This window comes from Battus philenor, unplaced genomic scaffold (genome assembly GCF_028537555.1).
Source record: "Battus philenor isolate CCGP_79_NKW_IND1 unplaced genomic scaffold, ilBatPhil1.0.hap1 SCAF_18, whole genome shotgun sequence".
NCBI lineage: Eukaryota > Metazoa > Arthropoda > Insecta > Lepidoptera > Papilionidae > Battus > Battus philenor.
In genome coordinates, this window is record NW_027181680.1 from 13,183,594 (window position 1) to 13,204,572 (window position 20,979).

General features: G+C 36.0%; 2 protein-coding genes across 2 annotated transcripts; one reads left to right on the top strand and one right to left on the bottom strand.

The window, feature by feature from the left end:
• Positions 1–3,126: 3,126 nt before the first annotated feature.
• LOC137920490 (mucin-2-like) lies at positions 3,127–11,243 on the top strand. The gene is made up of 5 exons (XM_068763860.1): positions 3,127–3,145; positions 4,182–4,258; positions 5,268–5,436; positions 6,823–6,938; positions 7,662–11,243. The coding sequence occupies exons 1-5, from the start codon at positions 3,127–3,129 to the stop codon at positions 11,241–11,243; spliced, it is 3,963 nt and encodes a 1,320-aa protein (XP_068619961.1).
• A 1,852-nt stretch (positions 11,244–13,095) lies between these two features.
• Positions 13,096–20,692, bottom strand: LOC137920236 (ribosome biogenesis protein NOP53). The gene is made up of 8 exons (XM_068763511.1): positions 20,510–20,692; positions 19,231–19,414; positions 18,616–18,829; positions 17,115–17,296; positions 16,266–16,385; positions 15,108–15,331; positions 14,077–14,273; positions 13,096–13,329 (listed from the first exon to the last, which is right to left on the bottom strand). The coding sequence occupies exons 1-8, from the start codon at positions 20,644–20,646 to the stop codon at positions 13,136–13,138; spliced, it is 1,452 nt and encodes a 483-aa protein (XP_068619612.1). The 5' UTR covers positions 20,647–20,692; the 3' UTR covers positions 13,096–13,135.
• Positions 20,693–20,979: the final 287 nt, after the last annotated feature.

Genomic DNA, 20,979 nt, shown 5'->3' on the forward strand with positions numbered 1-20,979 from the left:
TGAGGCTATATTCACTTCTTTAAAGCTTTTACACCTATATCCAATCGATTTAATAGATCAAACAATGACTGTAAATGCAAAGAGGTAAATAGGATTGATACATAACAAAAAAGTCTATACTAAATAAAAATATATTTAATGGAATCAGGCGTTACCTCGCGGAAGTCCATCCTAAGTAAGAAAAGGACCAATATTTAGCCACTTTCGCACATGCAGAGGTAGTCGTGCAATAAAATGCACCGCTCGCCAGCCCGCTAATAAATGCGTATGCGGCAAACAATGCGAATCACACAACCGCCACCGCTAAATTACTCAACACGTATTTCACCCCTCCACGGGGCATCTTCAGGAGTTATGTTACACCGATTAGTGCCAAACACAGAGTCACTATAATATAAGTCAATAAAAATATGTTTTGTTTTACTCGTCTAAGTATAGTACACCGCAAACATGAATTTCGAAAGTGATTTTACATAATAAACCGTGAAGTGTAATAGATGAAACAGTGTTGCAAAAATGACCGCAGGCCGGGAAACCTCTTCGCCTTTTACGTGTAATAGGCTGATATATTGTATAACAATATCTTCACATCTCAATGTGCACAGAAGATCCTAATATATACAAGGGATTCTGTATTTATGAATAAATATATAACAAAACGTGTTGCTAGCTGCAAAACTCGACATGTGGTTGAATTCGACTAATTTTATTTTTTTATAATTTAATTAAAACATAAATAAGGCTTATATCGAAAGAAATAAACAAATGGTAGTGTCAGCCGAACTGTTCACAATTTATCTTTAGTTGAAGGATGTTTTTATAGAACCTAGAGGAGATCCTGCTAGAGCCTTCAGGAGTCGAGATCACGAACCTGCAAGTGCAGTACAGTACAGCCACTGATATGCTGGACAGATGACTTTGCAAAGGTCGTTGAAAGATGAAGAATAGAGGGCGCTTCTGATCGGTCTAATTGTAAATCTATGAGTTAGGCTTGTACAAAGCCATAGACATCTTACAACTGAAATAAGGGAATTAAATTTGATTATAGTTTCTTCAGGAGACTGTGTATTGGAGCTGAAAGTAATACTCAAGTGCAGAGTCCAGATAATTTTACATCTTTAACATCTTTCATTTCGCGTGGGCGAACCGAGGTTGGATACGGATCCCTCCTTGGCCCTCCTGTGGTCCACGCTGCCGTCCCAAGCCGCATGTATACAATACAAATACTACTCGGCTCTACTCGGGTAGAGCGCTTTACTACTTGCGAATGTCTTCATGCAACTGGTACGCGCCCGTCTAGCTTTGTTTATTTTTAAATTCACGGAGCGGAAGGGTCAGTCAGGTCTGATGAAGCTGTAAAAGCCCCCCGGCCTAAAAATATTAACATGATGATACAGAGCGAAAGGGAAAGACAGTAGAATTGTGGAATAAAAAAAGAGAACGAAAATAAAAAAAAAATCTGTGAAAAATTAAATAAATTTGCACAAAAAGTCCCTGTCCCACAACAGATAGGGGGTACGAGAGGCCCCCAATAGCGGGGGCCATATAAAAAAAAACAATATTAACATCAACCGAGAATAAGTAAGTTTGTAGCGATCAGTAATATATGCAAGGTTTTTCTTTTATTCGCAACACTTTTTTTTTTGGTTTCGGTAGGAAATCTTCGGATGTTCAAGATGCCCCGCCTCAGGGGGGAGGACAGGGGTATGTGGCATTCCTACCCACTAAAACCCTCCCCCAGTGATCGCCCTCTGCGCTATACGGGGGAGTGCGACATCTCACGATCAGGGATCGCCACGCCGTCTTCCCTCGCGCTATATTCTAGATAGCACGTCCCAGGGTATGCGTGTATGGTTCATGCTGTCTCAATAACCCTCGTGGTGCTAGCACGATGGTTCGAAACATCGACCCATCGTCCGCCTCAGAGTCGCAGAAGCTAGTGGGAGTTTAAGGCCTCCACCCTAAAATCGTCGCGAGCGCCCCGCGCCGTTTTCGCCGTCTGACCGCCTCGAGCACACGGTCCGGCTCGCCACCGCCGTCCCGGTGGAGGGTGTGAAATCGGCCATAGACCCTCGCATCCATCTCCGCCAGAATGTCCAGGGGCGGAAAGCGGACCAGGACTGTCGCCGCCTCGAACGATATCGTGCGATATCCGCGTACGATCCGTATGGCCATCCTCCGCTGGACGCTGTAGATCTTAGTTCTACAGCGCCGAATGGCCAGTCTCCTTACCCACATGAACTTCCTCCATGGGTCCTCCTAGATTAGGCAGCAGTCTGTGCATGGCACCCGCTATCCTCTCAATCCGGGGTACGAGGCGATCGAAGTGCTCTTCGAAGCCCCAGCGACTGTCCAATGTGAGGCCGAGGTACTCCATGTACCGCCCCACCGTGACATCGTGCCCACCGACGCGAACGCGTGAGACGGGAGGTTTCCTCGTTCGAGGCAAACGGTGGAATCATAACGCCTCGGTCTTGTTTGCCGCTATTTCCAACCCCAACCCGCGTATTGTAGACGACGACTTCTGTCCCAAGCTCGGATCGCAACATTTTTTTGTTTCGGTGGGGGAAATCTTCCGGTATTCAAAATGCCCTGCCTCGGGGGGGGGGGACAGGAGTATGTGGGATTCCTACCCACTAACCCCCCCCCCCCCGTGGTCGCCCTCTGCGCTAAACGGGGGACCGCGGTCTCTCCCGGTCAGGGATCGCCACGCGGTCATCCCTCGCGAACATTTCTACCAACCTGAATCTGAAGTATCATTCTCTTGAAGGCACATCTACCTAACCTGTATAAATAGTTTGACATGGAAAATATTTTGATTAATCAAGGCTTTTGGGCCTGTCAAAATGGTGTCAACAATGACTACAATGCAATTATAACTTATTTCATTGCAGCAACCATTTGCAATTGGAGCTCCCAGAGAGATGGTGTTGCTTAAAACAATTTTTGTAATTTAAAACCGACTTACAGTTCTAAACGCACGTACGCGTGGGAAATCATTGTGTAATTATAAACTCAGTTATTAGCTTTACCAAAAATATAAATGACTTATTTACCAACATTACGTCACCGTCATTTCAGTCGCTTCTTCATATACTTCTATGTCTTTCGAGAACTTAATTAAGGATGTCTGTCGATTTCATGGGTAAAATTATCGTCTTAAATTACGCTTGCCACTGCTCTAGAAACTTAAGGCTCCAATGGCCTTTTTGTCCACCATTTGGCCCACCTGTGGGCTAGATCGGTTACTTTCTTTTATCCAAGAATCTCTTCATTCCGGATTCAATCTCGAAGAGAAATCCTAGGCATCGGTTCCACAGCTCTATGAGCTTCCTCATGAATAAAGTCATCACTAATCACACATAGGTTGTAGAGTACCACATCAAGGCTTTGAAGGAACATCTTTCTTGATATTGGACTTATAAAATATATATATGGTGATTGTAAAATAAGTCTAAAAGCTTCAAAGCTTTTGCTGAGAAATGATACTATATATTGACCCCTTTATAGCTTTTATAGCTATAACTAATCATCCTTAGAGGTACGGAATTTTCGCAAAAAAAATCACCAATTTCGCATTTATATTTTTCAAAATTTGCAAATTTCTCATAAATTTCGCATTTATACTTTAAAATTATAAAATTTGGGTAAATTAGGCATTTATTAAACAAAAATTTTTGTTTAGTAATCTTATTGCTAAATATGAAAGTAAAATTTAACAAAATTTTAAAGTACAAGTCTTAACATCAAACAGTTTCAATTAATTAAAAGATAACATTGTAAAAAATAAAGATTCGACTTTTTAAACGTCGATTTTTGGTCTGTACGACGAGGTTTTGTATGCAGAAGAAGCGTTAAGCGTCCGTGCTGTTAATTGCACTATGTAATGCTGCTTCAACAAAAAAACGAAAAGTTGCATTTGACGGCCAACAATATGTCCTGCACATTGGGGCTTTTATTTATATTAATGGACCGAATAATTAACCTATGGCAATGTGCATATTCATCAAGTAGCTCATTTTGAGGAAGACCTTGGAAAAAAAATACCATACATTTCGCATTTATTCGCATTTATGAGTAATTTTCGCATTTATTCGCATCTATTTCGTAAATACTAAATTTCCGTACTAGGGGTACGGAATCATCCTGTATAAATAAGCTAGAGTTACTGACACGTTTAGATATTAAAATAAAAATTATAATTTCAGGTCTGATGCAGACATGTGACGGTGCTCGGCGGTTAGCTCAGCGGAGAAAGGTGATTAATATTTTTTTTTTATTTCAAAATAAAATTAATACATGTCATATAATGATAAATCATATCAGTGAAAATTCAGTACATTCCTTTACGATCATGAAATAAATCTTCAATAAGTATATAGTCAAATATTCCACAATTCATATAAATTCAGGATTGGTCACAAATCTTATACCTTCCTAAATTACTCCTTAACCTGTGAAAGCACAATGGTGACAAATAGCAACATACCACTTTGAATACAATAGTGTACAGTAAATGTGTGTACATCTAAAACATAAGGTTTTTTTTACTAAAAAAGTTTAAAAAATGTTATATTTTTTCTATTTTTTCTTGCATTGTATTGTAACTTATCTGCAAAATATATAATTATTTAATATATAAATAAAAGTAATGCATTTAAAGGTTAAATCTAAAACTAGAAGCATATGGCAGAAGAGAATAAAAATGATAAAAGAAAATGAAAAATTTTATATAGAAAATAAAATCCCTGTTCCCACAATAAATAGGGATGGAACGAGAAGTCCAAAAAAACGGAGGCCATAAAAAATTAGAAGTATACTTTTAAGTATATCTTATTAAAGAACTCAATAATTTTAGCCGATCGAAATATATTAAATTTTATTTACTCATAAACACGATTGATATGTACACTTTATTTAATGGAATCAGGCGTTACCTCTCGGAAGTCCATCCTAAGTAAGAAAAGGACCAAAATTTAGCCACTTCCGCACATGCAGTGGTAGTCGTGCAAGAAAGTGCACCGCCCGCCAGTTGCACGACTACCTCTGCATGTGCGGAAGTGGCTAAATATTAGTTCTTTTCTTACTTAGAATGTACACTTTAAACGCTATCAAATTTTATTTCAAAAATACAACTGTTGAGTTTTAGTCGAGTTATTGTCTGATCAATGTTCCGAACTGTGTAAATGTCTATTTCAACAAAGATACATTGAATTAGAATTTCATCGTCGTTTATAGTTGATATCAATTGAAATGTTCCGTTGCAGGATTCCAACCTTGAACCTAACTCACCGGCACCTAGCGCAGAGAGCTTGCAAGCGATTGCCCAGGTGATGGGAGCCGCTGGGTTCGAAGCCTACACTGAAGGCAAGGCTTTAGTTAAGCGTCTGATACCAGCCAACAGTCAGCCTGATTTGGACATGGTGGAACATCAAGGTAGACATTCCCGTTTCAAAATATTCTTCGCCTTCTTTTCAGCCGATGGACTCCCACTGCAAGGCATACACCTTCCCTTAGATCTTAACTATGTCGTCGGTTATCTAGTGGGTGCCTACCAGGCTGGTGGTGGCCACTCTAGAACCTTTCGGGCTCCAACGGCCAAAAAAAAATATTACCTCAATAAGTTTTTCTTCTATTTATAATCTCACATTAAAAGCTACGAATATGCCGTGTATAAATATATTATATTAGTGTTTAAATATTGTACCATAGTGTATATATATGGTAACTTAGTGTATAAATATGGTACCTTGGTGTATAAATATGGTACCATAGTGTACGATATGTGTAAACATTTCGGGTACCATACAAACTAAATTACTTGACTTTTAAAGCATGTATATTGCTCATTTGTTTTCAATTAATATATGTATATATGTTCTATAGAAAAATCAGTTGTTTCAAAAATAATAAATAATGTAATGTACACTGTAAGAAATAGCGATACCAAAATTCAAATTACTACTTATTAAAATTAAGTATTGTTTACTATCTGTTCCTAAAGATTTTTTACATTCAGAAGTTATTTACCTGCCTCTAAATAACTATTTAAAATACTAATATATATATATATAAATATATATATATATATATATATATATATATATATATATATATTAGTATTTTAAATAGTTATTTATAAAATTTAAATATATATATATATATATATATATCACAAAAGGCGATCATTTTAAATGTTTTTTTTATATTGGCGCCCGCTTTTGGAGGCCTATCGTTCCCTTATCTTATTAATGAAACAATAGTATTAGTTTCACATGATCTATCTTTCTTCTTACATTCTTCAATTCATATTTTTTCTTTTTCTTACTTACGGCCGTTCAATCATCGCCTCACTCCATTCGACTCGTTCCTTAAATATCAAAGATCTTATTTATCTCATTTATTTACTTAGTATATACTTATTTACCGTTTTACATTTTTAATTTCTAATTATTGCTATATATCACAGATTGTTTTTTTATTTCTTTTTTATCGATCTGTATCTGTTTTGTTAATTTTTATTACCTTCTTCATTATCCTCTTGCAGCACTCGAGGAAGGCAGGCCTGTCGTTGTAATCTCTCATAAGTGCGGCAATATTGTCTTCGCTTATCTCTTTACTTAATTGGCCTTCACACACATTTATGAGGAAAGATATATATACTTGCAAAAGAAATATATCATTAGGGTTAATTAAATAACAATATGCAACAATAATAAAAAATGTGAATTGAATTCCATATTCCTTGTGAATTTTCATTTAATATTTAAAACTGGTGACAAAGAAATTTAATGTTACGCAATATAAAAAAAATTATTCCAGGTATCATTGGCAGAGCTGGTGTGGATTTTCCAGCATTCCCCAGTATTCCGAACACCGGATTCAACTGCAAGAATGTGCCTACAGGATACTACGCTGACCTGGAGACCGACTGCCAGGTTATTTACTTCTGTTAAACCTTCCGACCCTTGTCATCCACTGCTGAACATAGTCTCCCAACATTTTTAATAGAACCTATTGGAAGCTGCTTTGTAATAAATTGCACTGTACTAATTTATGAACATTTTTTATCACCAAAAAACGCAACTGAGTTTGCGGGTAAGACGATATTTTAACTGCCACTTGAAACTTCAGCGATAGTAGAAACTTTCCATGGTATTATTCCCGCATGTAGCTTTGACAATTACGAACATCCTGAAATTGCGTTCCGTATGGAACAGACATACATGACAGGCGGCTTACTAGACAATGCAATTTTTCATACCAATTAGAATATAGAATCTCTTTCAAGCATTACTCTAAATATATATTACATATATAGATATATATGTGTGTGTATATATAGATATATATATGTATGTATATATGTCGTGTCGATGTCGAGCCTTCATTATTTATGTCGATTCTACCGCACGGCGCCCTTTTTATACTTTTTCGAACTGCTAGCGTCATTTATCGGCGTCATCCGAAAGTACAGAGTTCCGACATTTATATGTGTACGTGTGTGTGTGTGTATACGAAATAAACACACATCTATATATAGTATATATAATATTGAATTTTCACCTTTATACTAACTCACCACGATATCTCTGGAACCATTTATCAATAGATGTAATTGTTAATACTTATAAAAAAATCTTTTCTCATCGTTTTTACAGGTATTCCATATCTGCGACACATCACGCAAGATCTCATTCCTATGTCCAAACGGTACCATCTTCAGCCAGTCGCACCTGATCTGTGATTGGTGGTTCAAGGTGGACTGCGCTTCCTCGCCAGCCCTCTACGAGTCCAGTGCAGAGTATTACTCAAACGAGCAGAAAAAGACTCAGAGGATCACCCAAAACCCTACCAAAAGCCCTAACCTGCAATACATCGGCGAACCTAATGTTAAACCTGAAACCAATCGTCCGACTGTCAATATTTTAAGCACAACAGAAAGATTGCTGAGACAACAACAAAGGTTACAAGATGAAGGTGCAACGAATAACATCAAATCATCAAGAAGTTATCACAATCTATTTTCAAATGTAAACACAAATCCTACACAAAGAACTCAATCATCAACGCCACTTGAAAAGAGACAAAAGAATTTAGTTCAATTAATAGCTAATAACTTCGGGAATATTCCGCAAAGGACAACTTTGCCTATTCTTGATTTTGATGACTCGTCCCCAAGACGATCGACGACCGCAAGAAATTTCATAGGTTTAAAAGAAATGCAAGTAGCCGCAGAAACCGCTTCGTTTGCACAAAACCAGAACCGACAATTTTTGCAGGAATACAATAAAAACTATCGCCGTTATCCAGTTTACACGCCCAACCTTACTTTGGATTCAGATAAAACAAAACCTAACAATAATTTGACCACATTATATGATTTTAGAGAAAAAACTTCAACTACTGAAGAACCGACAACTAAAAGTATAACTTTAGTTCCATACAGCAAAGAATATACAGACATAAATGACAAACAAGAACCATACACAAGACCGGGAATCTCCTCTCTAAAAGGTTACCTGGAAAAAGAGAAAAACAGAACCTATTTCGCAACAACCGAACCAACAAAACTTATCGACGCTTCCACTAAATCGAACAAACTTAATTTTAAACCCGATGAGAAAACTCTAACGATTGAAACTAAAAATAGCTTCGAATCTATAACCAAGGCGCCAGATACAGTGAAAAAAGATAAAGAATACATAGACTCTTCACCATCAGATAAAATAAACAAATATACAACTAATTATATTCCAACGACAACTGAACCGACTTATCAAGAACGCAGAGAGAGGTTGATAAGCAAATTGAACTTTGAATCCTTCGGACCAACAGAACCAACATTCACTGCCACGCTAACAGAAAAATATTACGGTAATTTGCCAAACAGACCGGGACTCATAGTACCACCGTCTTTAACCCCTAAAACTCTTCATTCTCTAGCTATATACTACGCCACAGGCTTAGATAACTTTGCAACAACACCACAACCTGAAGAACCAGAAAGTACAACTTCAACGTTTGATGAATACGAAGCAATGGAAGAAGGATTACCAGCACTTTTTAGCCAACAAACAATTAATAAGTATAGCAATTTGTTCGGACACACTGCCAATGATGCGGAGTTATTGGAAGATATGAAACTTGATTCTAACGCGACGTACAATGAATTAGCTGAGGATCTATCTTCACAAATGAGCCAAAATCCATTAGCTACTTCTCCACAAATCAGAGAACTGGCTCAAGTGTTCACTCACGCATTATCTGCGTATCTCCAAGACCCCGTACAATTTAGGAAAGTTCTGTCTGATATTAGACCAACACCTCCTAATTTTAAAGACATGTTGACAACAGATGAACTTTTATATAACACAGAACCTACAACAACTATAAATGAAGAGGATCAAGAAATACTTGGTTTCTCTGATGATCACAAGGTAAGAATCCCAGTAGTATCATTAAGAGAAGGAAAATCTATAAAATCTAAAACTGATCAGAATACGATATATAAACCTACGACCACTGCGGTTCCAAGTACTACTGAATTCGTAACGTCAACTTCCACAACAACTACGCCAAGGACACCTTTCAAATGTTGCGGTAGGATATCGGCTTCATATACATCTGCCTCTCCTAAAGAACCAGTTACATCAGCGCCAACACCCATAGCAGTGGAAATAAACACTTATTCAAACAGATTTGGTGAAAATATCGTATCCACTACAGAAAATAATGGCATTCAAAGGTACGGCGGTTTCCAAAATAACGTACACATTGAAAATAATCAACAGTATAGTAAGGATACAGAAAATTATAAATCTTTCAATGATTACACTGAAATAACTAATGTACCTTCCGCTTGGGGAGTTGATGCAACATTGACACCTGTTACTAACGGTAATATCTTTGAAAGTAAACGAATCAGGTACCCAACTACATTACCTGCCACTACACCAGTATACTACGCGGAAACTGAAAGCGTTGAATTAGAAAATGAAGAAGAACTGCAAAGAGCTCACAGCCAATCATTCGTTGCACCACAAGGCAATAGTGTTAGAGAAGGAAAACAGCTAAATTTAGACGTAAAAAAGCCGTCGGAAAATTTAGAAGCACCAACGCTATCCAAAGAAGATACCGCTATACTACCAACCACGACTGATATACCCACATCCACCTTGCAAGACCAGACCGAAACACTCCCAACCTTGTCACCAATATCCGGCAACATATTTACATCACCTGATAGCGACAAAACTACATATCAATTGCCAACTACTTATGAAAATTGGCAAAGTACAATCATGTTAGATCCTTTGACTTTAAACGATGGACTAAGTTTATCTGGTACTGACCAAATCGATACAGATTCCGAACCAGCGACGCGATCTTGGACAGTAACAACTGCTACCACACCTGCACCTGAATATGGCGAAACAAGTGAACAAACACTATCTACGGTAACTATTGGATTGTCGACCCTTAGCGGAAAAACGCAAGAGCGATTCGGCAGACTCTTAAAGGACTCTTATACTGAACCGCCTCAGGAATTAACAACAGACACTGTTGTTGATCAAGCAAAGGAAATAATGGGCGGTATGAACGCTACTACGACAGAAAAACTAATGAACGTAATGATGAAAACAAAGTCCAAAACCGTAAAGAGACTAATTTTATTACTGATCCAAACGTGTGACGATGATCACAATTCAACAGCTGAAGCGTCTAAGAAAGCATTACTCGAAGCACTAATGGCTGTTTCTCAAAAGGATATGGAGGAAGTGGCCAAAGAACAGGCTGCTAAAGAACAAGCTGCTAAAGAGCAAGCGGTAACTGAACAACCCAGTACCACATCCAACTATGATTACTTTAAAACCACGCTTTACAATAGAAGAAGTGACAGTCCTTCACATAACATTGAAAGCGGCAGACGTGGCAAGAGCCTCAAGTTTGATGCAAGTGTAATCAACTCTTTATCACATCCCGCAACAACAGAAAACGTGAAAACATACGAAACTGAAGTTCCAACGACAGTGAGCCCAATAACAGTCGCCAGTCGAAAAACTATAAAAAGCTTCGGTACTGAAACATCATTTCCAGTCGAAACTACCAAGTCAACACTCATTTGGCCCTTGGCTCAGGCAAGAGTCGCTCAGCAACCTCTTAATTTGAAAGCTACATCTGACACGAGAGCATTGGAACTATTAAAATCGCTTTACTCTATTGCCGCTAGATGGGGTTGAAAACAATCCATAGAAACAATTTTAATTTAAGATTTGTTTCAAAAAATCTCTTGCCTATGGCTCATGTACACTAAATAACAAGCATCGATGTGTTGTGACAATGAGTCCATCTTTGCTCATAATTAACTTACATTGCGTTTATTATTTACGAATTAATATTTATAATGTTATTTAGATAATATAATAGAAATATTAACTAGCTCCAAAAATGATTTCAATGTGATTTTTTTATGAAACAGTATTCGAACACTAAACGAAAAGTTAGGTTATGTGACAAGAAGTATCTGAGGTCTTGATTAAAACTAGATTTAAGAAGAGATTTTTTAATTAACTAAGGTAATATAGATTTAACAGTGGAATTAATTCTATAGAAACTGTAAGTATACAGTAAAGTTAATTTATTATAATTTGTTATAATTGTGTAATTAAATATCACATCTTATAAAAAATACTCTACACAGCCGAGTTACCTACTGTAGTCTTATTCTGTTTAAGTATTAATTGTTTTACTGCCAACTATTATTATAATTGTAAAATAAATTTAAGACCTTAGTTGTAACAATAGATTATTTTTTTACAATAAACTTTTTTTTATAAATTTTTGTTTTTATATCAACGATGCAAAACACTTATGCAGTATCCTAATTATTGCATAAACATTTAAGATCTTTGGACTTATCCTGTCAATTGCCTTTGTACATATCTGTCCGAACTCTCCAGGTCCGTACAGGTCAGATCTGCCCGAAATAAAGTAAGCTACTTTATATCGAATCACTTTAAAAATACAGTTTAAAATCGCTTACTCTGGATGTACTACAGACCACAGAATATTAAACAATATTCATTTAAAAAAAATCCGACACTGACAGGTGCTATGTTGCGGCAAACGAAGGGTTAGGTCATTCAAAATCTGAGTTGTTATTATTCTTTCACTACGAAAAACCAGCTCAACGATACAAAGATTGCATTTTAAACAATCTCTTAGGCTTATTTAAATAAATGGGATCTATAAAAAAAATGGTCTTTGGCATGAAAAATAATAAGAAAATTCTGAAAACTTGTTTTTAAATGCAGTCCCCCATTATCTCAAAACACTTATATGAGCACGACTGTAACTCGACTAACCTATTAAAAAAATTTACTTGTCTAAAATGGTCAGAAAAATACAAAGTAAAAAATTATTTTAATATTGTATTTATTTTATACTATAGTATTTTTAATTAAATATGCTATAAATTTTCGTTACGAAACTTTTACATGAAAGATTGGAAATCAAAGTTATTATTGAAAATCACAGCAAATTGCTAGTGTCACTTTCGACCTACAGGTTTTTTTTCTTTTTTATAGCCATATTTATGAGGCCTCTGGTTCAACCACTATCATGGGTGGTATTTACATAATAATTTTTTGACACATATTTTTTTTCCATGCTCATCTTTTGTTTTTCTAAATGTCCTTCATTATTTTCTCTAATTTCCTTTACACTATTTCTCATTCTTTTCCATAATTTCCTTACATACTTCTCTCCAGAGTTCTACAATTTTACATTTATTATTTTTATATCTTTATTCTTTACTTTAACAATTTATTTATTGTTAATTCTGTTCACTTTATATTGTTACCCCCAACAAGCAAGATTAGCTATGCTTTTTCTTCACCTTCTTCAGGTACCAATGCATGTCAGGCTCTACCTCTCTGCTATGATTGACACTACCAGCCCATTCCCACTCCCAACTTCCTGATTTGCCAAACCAACATTCCTGGTCTTGCATATTTTAGCAATTTTCTTGTCCGACAGTTTTAATACATTTTAACTATTACCACAGATGTTATACAAATAAAAACAATAAAAATCATTAAATATCTTTATTTTTTCTTCTAATTACAGTGAATCATTTTTTAATGATAATTTTCTTGGGTTTCTTCTCATTGATCTTCTGCAAGTATTTCTCAATGTCATTGTCCGTTACCTTATGCCCTGGTTTGAAGTAGCTCTTAACGCGTTTCTTCTTTTTCATCATCAGCTTAGAAGCTGCTAGAGCGCCTCGCCGCTGTAGCGACTCAAAACGATCTCTTAGAAGGTTTGCTGGAAGAATAAGATACACTCATTTTATAGAATTTGCTTGAGTTAAACTATAATAAGCATTTTAAAAACTAACCCACACTGCCTTTTGTTAGTGTAAATTCGTAAAAACAGGTCTTGGTAATGTATCAAAAAGAATATTTCAAGGCAAATTTTAAACCTATAAAAGTCGTAATAAGTAAATAATTTTTAATGAACATCCCCAAACTCGAGTTGCGAAAGGAATTTTTCTTTCAAATTAAGTCCTTCATCATTAGGGTTCCAAAGATATTGTGATTACTGTAAAAAAAACGTGACAATCTTACCCAGATAGATACTTCATTGCCGACTATACATATGTCGAAAATATTTAAGAAACCCTTGGACATTTCAACAATACCAAAAAACTTTATTCATTTTTATTTCAGATATTTAATATTTTATTTAAATTTTTATTATTTTTAAGTTGTTACAAGTTCAAACAAGGGGTGTTCAAAAAGGTCTAACATTGTGTGATAAGGCCCCCCTTCTTTGTTTGAATAAGAGTGAAGAAATTTCAAGCAACTTATTTTATAAACGACTCATTCCAAGATTTGATCAATCATCATCACCATAATCAGCTGTAAGATGTCCACTAATGGACATAAGCCGCCCCCAGTCATTACCAGTAAGACCAGATGGAAGTATATAAAGTTATATATACAGAAGTGGTCTCCATGTATCTGTATACCTCAATCTTTTGTTATAAGTTAGTTGTAAATATTTACTCACCACTCATGTTCATAGATCTTAAGTCCCCTGTGAGCTGCGAAGGTTCCACCAACTCTGGTTGCTTGACCGGAGCCTTTTTGGCATTTAGGTTTGGCAATGCCGTGGCAGCGACCAGCGCTCGTTTGGCACTGCGTTTGGCTTGCAGTTCCACTTGACGCTTCTCCTTGGCTGATATTGAGTTTTGCAGCTTACGGAGTCTGAAACATTGAAACAATAAATTTTAATTATACACTAAAGTGTTGGGACATATTGTTTACTATTGGGAGGGTAGAGTTAAGAGATAAAAGGTGGCAAGTGTAAAAAGTTAAGTACAGAATCAATCGCCAAAATGCTAAGTAAACAGTGAGAAGGGTTTAACTGATATGGCTAATCTTATTCAATTAAAGCACAAGATAAATTCTTAGAGAGATAAAAATAAAATTAAAAAAATATAGTGAAGAAAATGGTAAGATAAATATTCCTTCTTGAGTCTATTGAACCAGTATTACATTAATATTGGTAAAATATTCCTCGCCCATGGCATAGGCCTCACCTACTTTCACTATGTCGTCGGTCAACCTATTGGAGGGCCTACACACTCTTTGTCCACCAACTCATGGTTGCCATCTGAAAACCTTCTGGCGCCAACACCCATCAACTAACGAACAATGTGCTCCACTCACTGCCACTTTAAACAAGCAATGGATCTTTTCATTTCTGATTCGATCACCCAGCAGGTGACCTTCACCTCGACCACGTCTCAGATCCTTCAGTTATCACCGGCAACACACACCAGTCAAAGACCTTCGTCTTCAAACATTGGGGGTACGTTGTAAGTACCAAACTTACTGTAAAAGATTAATGCCTAGTTTTAGGAGTAGGTAAATATCTAGACATTATGGTCCGGAGAACATGAAGCTTTACCTGGTTACCATGAGAAATAAGTACTTTGAAAATATCTGATCCCAAACAATGTTTTCCCAAGAAAACTTGTACCACTATAGAAAGAGACGAGATGAAATATATAAATTTAATATAAATTTATTACTCACCTATATAAATCAGTGATCTTTTTCTTATCAATCTTTGCCCTCTTGAGTCTCTCCCGCTCTTCTATCCTCTCTCTCTGTTTCCTTCTTGCCTTGTGATCCTTCTTCTTATTCTTAACTGGCGGGTTGATGGCTTTGTATTCATTGTCGGTTTCTTCATCGGAGGGTGCAGTCGCTGGGTTGTGGGGCTGCGGGAGCCCGGCGCTCATCTCTTCTCTCCATTGGGACTGGGTAACATTTTACAAGCTTATAAACCACAAGAGATATGGAAACCGAAACTTAGTACTAAAAAATAACTGCCTTATTAAAAAAAATATATTAATATCTGATTTGTAGGCAACTGTATTATTTGTTGTAGTTAATTCCAGAGGAAAAATGTCTATAGCATAATAATGTGTATATAGTGATAAAAAGTGATCACCTAAAAAATAAAAAACCCAACTGAATTTCTTATCTTCTCAAATCAAAAGTGAAACCAAAAAGCTTCACGTTAGGATGTTAATATCATCACCTAGGCCTCTTTCATAGATTTCCAATATAACAGAACCAAGGTCCCTAGCTCGAAGAATTGCTTGTCTCAAATGACAGTGGGAGAGGTACATAGCTCATCCAACCAATGGTCGTTGAGGACAAAAGGTTCATGAGTAGTGACCATGACCAGGTGGATATGGTATGGGTAGGCCTCGCTGGATGCGGGCAGAATGGCGATCTTTGGGGAAGCCCTATGTCTTGCAGTAGATGTCCATCGGCTGAAAAGAGTGGGAAACCATAGATATTCAATAAGTCCAGTTGGAAGCACATTCAATAACCTTAAAGTCTCTTTTCTTTGTAGATGGACATAATACACAATACTAGGCTTATCTGTTCCTTGTCTCACTTCCAAAAGAGAGAGTTATTATAGAGTATCATAAAAATAAAATGTTTATGTTGATAAAGTCTATTTGGGTCGCTCTCACTTGTGCACTAATTTAATGCCAGCCTACAATCTTGACTAAGTAGTCAGTCTACCTAGTGGGAACTCACATGCAACACATCTACCACCTCGTAGTCATCACTACCACTACAGACAAACCTTCAGATCTCCATATATCTGATTTGATCTCACAAAGCTTTGGGTATAGCACTACATTTATCTATAGTTATTTATTACACTTTACTAACCTCTTTCTCATCAGCAGTAACTTTTCTGAACATCTTCGTTGTCACTCTGTTGAGGTGAGCCTCCTTCTTCATCAGCTTCTGTTCATGCTCCACTACATCTTGCAGTAGATCTTGATGTTCCTATTGACATTGAAGTAAAGTTAATAACTAAAAAAACTTCTTATAATATAAGAAGATTGATTGATTTCTAACCTCAAACTTTGCTTGTCAATGCCAATTATAGGAGTAGTCACCTTAGTCCAACCTTCATCTTGCCTGATATTAAACGATATCAAGGTCTAAGATGCTACATGCTTGCCTAGAAATCTAGTCACTCTTGACTTGAAGGCTCAAGTTATAGTTGGAAACAACCTCACTGACATCAACTAACAGTGTAACAATGTTTAAAGAGACTGTGGTGGGTGACCTAATTAGGCAAAACAAAACTGTAAAAGGAAGTGTGGCGAGGGATGGGAGGAGATGCATAAATGTAATATCGGTGAATGCTGTATGCTGAATGTATATTGAATAATAGAAAATATAAAGAATAAAAGAGGGAAGGTAAAAGTTGAAGGATGTATATCCCAGTCCCGAAAACAAGATTGGAGGTAAGAGTTTTTTTTAGTAACCGTCTGTAATACCATGTTATATTAAAACTTGATGACCAATGGTGAAGGATGAAATATATCCTACTAAGGAGCACCATAAACAAGAAGAAAAATTGGCAATTTCAGTAATATTATCATCATATCAAGCGACAGACGCCCATGGTAAAACCCTGGCATAGTGGGGTACTAGCGAGGCCCCCACCAAGTCAACCATGACTATTTTCTTGACTTTATATGATAGTATATTAAAAAAAATAGTTACCTGATATGACGGATTGTAACTGACACCTGGATGAGGAGTATCTATAGCTGGCCTTGTAACAAGAATCTTTGGTGGAGGTGGTTTCGAACGTAATCGCTTCTCTGGCAACACGTTATGTAGCTGCGCCTCCGTTGATATGAAGTCATCCTTTAAGGTCGATGGAACTCCTTTAACTTCAGGTACTGTGATAAATAAGAAATAATTTACTTAAATTTTTATATATTTCTTAAATCAAAAATTTTTTTTTTACATTTTTTCGACAAGCCAAAAAAACCTTATAGAATTAAAAAACTAATAAAAACAACACATTCCTTTCCCATACAAACCACAGAGTATAAAAATACCTGTCCCTGTTTAACATTTGACATCAAATATAATCTATATCCTACAGAGGACATTCTATGGCTTACACCCCTAAATTTTCTAACATTTTTTATGTCATGCCCTACCATAGCCTTTCTAAAAATTGTACATCTCTGTATCTAACATGCGTATTTTTATATTAAAGTAAAAGATTTAAACTCATGTAAATTTCACTTTCAAATTGCCCCCTTAATAATCAAATTTCAACAATATATTATGACTTTGAAAAGACATATTAGGATATAAACATAACATAAAGTATCATAAAATATTACTATGATATGATGTTAGGCTTTACACAAGGTAGACCTATGAAATGGAAGTCAAAGTAAATTGCTGGTTGCTGGTAAAATGTGACCAGTCACTGTTATAATCTTTGACAGAGGCCTATGCCCAACAGTGGGCTTATTTCAGCTGATATGATAATGATGATTACTATGCAATTATAACCACAATGGTTTCACTGTATGGTGTAAGGTCAATTGCACTGTAAGAAGGGCCAGGGACTTTGCCCGGGACTGAAAACCCATGTAGGTTTATGGTGGCCTCCTAAAAATACATTGGCATTCACCTTCACCAACCAGACCCTTCTCCCTACCTAATCAAATAATAAATTAAGGCATTATGCTAGCTATACTATGCTACCATTAGCAGGCATGTTTTTCAGAAATCATCTGATGTCCGCTCTTAACATAAATCCTTTAGCAGGTTATAGAGATTTCCCTGTCATACTGCACCCTCATACCTAGCCTAAATTATCTTTCTTTGTCACTGGCTACATTTGTTTCCCAGGTATCAGTGTAACATTTTATAATTAAGCATTGTTAATTAGATATAAAATCGAATAATTCAGTAAAACATTAAGATATTTGACTCTAGAAAGTCATTTGGAACAGCTAGTTAACATTAAGACACAAGATCTATGTTAGAGTACAGTCTCCTACATAGCTCGTAGACCTGCTCATCTGAAGTGACAGTAGGCTGTTGCAACCTGGGTAAAACCCCTTTTAGGTAAACCAATGACATAAGATTGTGATAAGTCACTGGACATGTATAATGCAAGTCATGTCATTGTGATGATCTTTGGGGAAGGATTGTGCTATGAAGTAAGCATCTATTGGCTGATATTCATACTTACAATCTTCTCCCCATAAATTCTTATCGAATGTGTTAACTATTTCCTTTCTTCTCCGCTTCTTGTCCAAGGCAATCTTCTTGTTCTTTTTCATCAGCTCCAATTTCTTTGTCAGAGCCCCCTTTTCAAAGCGGCGCTTCTGGGACAGCTTACTTAAAGCAGTTTTTTTCAAACCTACTGGATTCACATGGTTACGTTTGGCATTAGGGTCTTGAACCTGAAAAGGTGTAACAACCTTATTTAAAAATCTTTTCACAGTGATCGTCAATACTGGGTGTTAAGATTTAAACTACATCTAGAAATTTATTTCGTCTGGACAACTTTATCTGGAGTTCTCTATTGTTAATGAGATCTTAGAATAGTAGTACAGTAGTGCCAGCTGTAAGTCAACCTACATAGGCTCTTCCATGAATTTCCCATAGAACTTACTGGATTCACCCTGCATCGAGCATTTGGACATCCTTTGCTGCTTTTAGTGGTCTGCAATCTCTACTTGAGAAATGTATGACCCCAGTAGCAATCTATTCTTTTTGCCAACATGTAGAAAAAGAAAGGCCAGATTTGTCAATTCCCGACTAAATAACGGCCCTGATAAGACCTAAATAAAAATATATATACCTTTGATGTTGGAAGCAGGACTTCATAACACTTTGGTGTCTCACTGAGGTTAGCCCTTTTCCTTTGCTTCAGTGTTTGAGGCTTGATATCAGTAGTTTCAGGTTTCTCTTCAGCCAGTACTGCTTTCTCATCACCCACAGTATCCAACACAAACAAATCGGAATCCGGTTTAGTTTCAAATTTACTGCAATTAAATGTATTATTAATATAATTCTATTAACAACTTGTCTATGTGATATTAAAAATGAGTAAAATAACATTTTAAATTAACACTTTGTACTAAATGACATTTCTGCATAGACCAATGCACAACTTGAGACATTTTGGAACACTCTCACTCAACCAATAGTGATTCCATGATAATGGAAACAAAAACTCCAACTCTTCCAAACTCTTTGACATGCATTTCAAGTTTGAACTAACAGAAAACAGTTTGTGGTTCAGATAAGAAAGTCATATCTGCATTTGAAGGTATATCAAAATAATATACCTTCAAATGCAGATACACTCTGTAAGATTATACAGAGTGTTGGAACCCGAATTGAATTACTGGAAACACAGCAAGTTATTAGAAAGCGACAGTCACATTAGTTGCATTGTCACTTCAAGCCTCATGGTAAGCAGGACTCACCTCCAGAGTACAAAGGGTTAATTCACAGAAAATAATATGTCAGAGCTACATTGTACCCATTTTGTATCCAGATAATATCTCTCTCTAAACTACACTTTTAAACAAGTGGAAATAACAGATGAACTACAAAAACAGCAAAGACATTGAAAGATGCTTTTATATATTGCAACAATTTTTTAAAAAGTTGTAAGTGAAAATTAAGCAATTTTATCTTCCTTTGTTAATTTTTTTGTAATAACTGCTGTTTTACTTAACGAAATACCAGTTCAATTGCTTCATTGCTATACTTTTTAATGTATTTATGAATCATCATCTTCACTTTAAGTACCGTAAGACGTCCACAGATATGGACGTTCACCAAAGATTTCCGATAGGACTTGTCAATGAAAATGAAGGACTTGTAAGTGAAGAAAAACCATGTCAAAGATGAAACACAGATGCTTGTGTTGTTATAAATAATGAAATAAGTTATATATTTGCCTGCAGCAAACATCTAAAATGTATTTTATTCCATGTTTGTAGATAAGATATACAGGTACAGTAACATGTATTCAATTCGCCCGTATTCAATAATAGTAATTTGCTAATACGATTATAATTTACCTTTTAGAGGAATAAATAATAAGGTAATGATGAACATAACCTTACCCAAGTCTTTCTTCTAAGCGCTGATCCTCGAGAAAATTTTCTACATCTTGAATATCACAGTACTTACGCCACGCCTTTTTATTCTTTTTAGATACGTGCTTCTTCTTTTTAATCGTTGTCATTTTTGTTAGTACCATTTAGTGCATTAACTTAAAAACATGCTCCATGTACACAAGGTACAGTTCAAAAGATTGTCAAATTGTCAACGTCAAATTATTTTTCTTTTTTTTCCTTTTGTAATAGATATTGACTTTTTGCCGGAATTTTATTGCATATATCATCTTCAGTACGTTTTTTATATTTACGGCAAATTTCTGACGAAATTATTTTTTTTTACTTAACTAATTATCTTATCGTATTTTTAAATTGTGCTACATTGTTCGCTATTTTAAAATTATTATTCGTCTAAAGTTTTATTAATGTTTTACGAAAATTCGTTCGTCTTTTATGTACTCGGCTCGTTCGCTAAA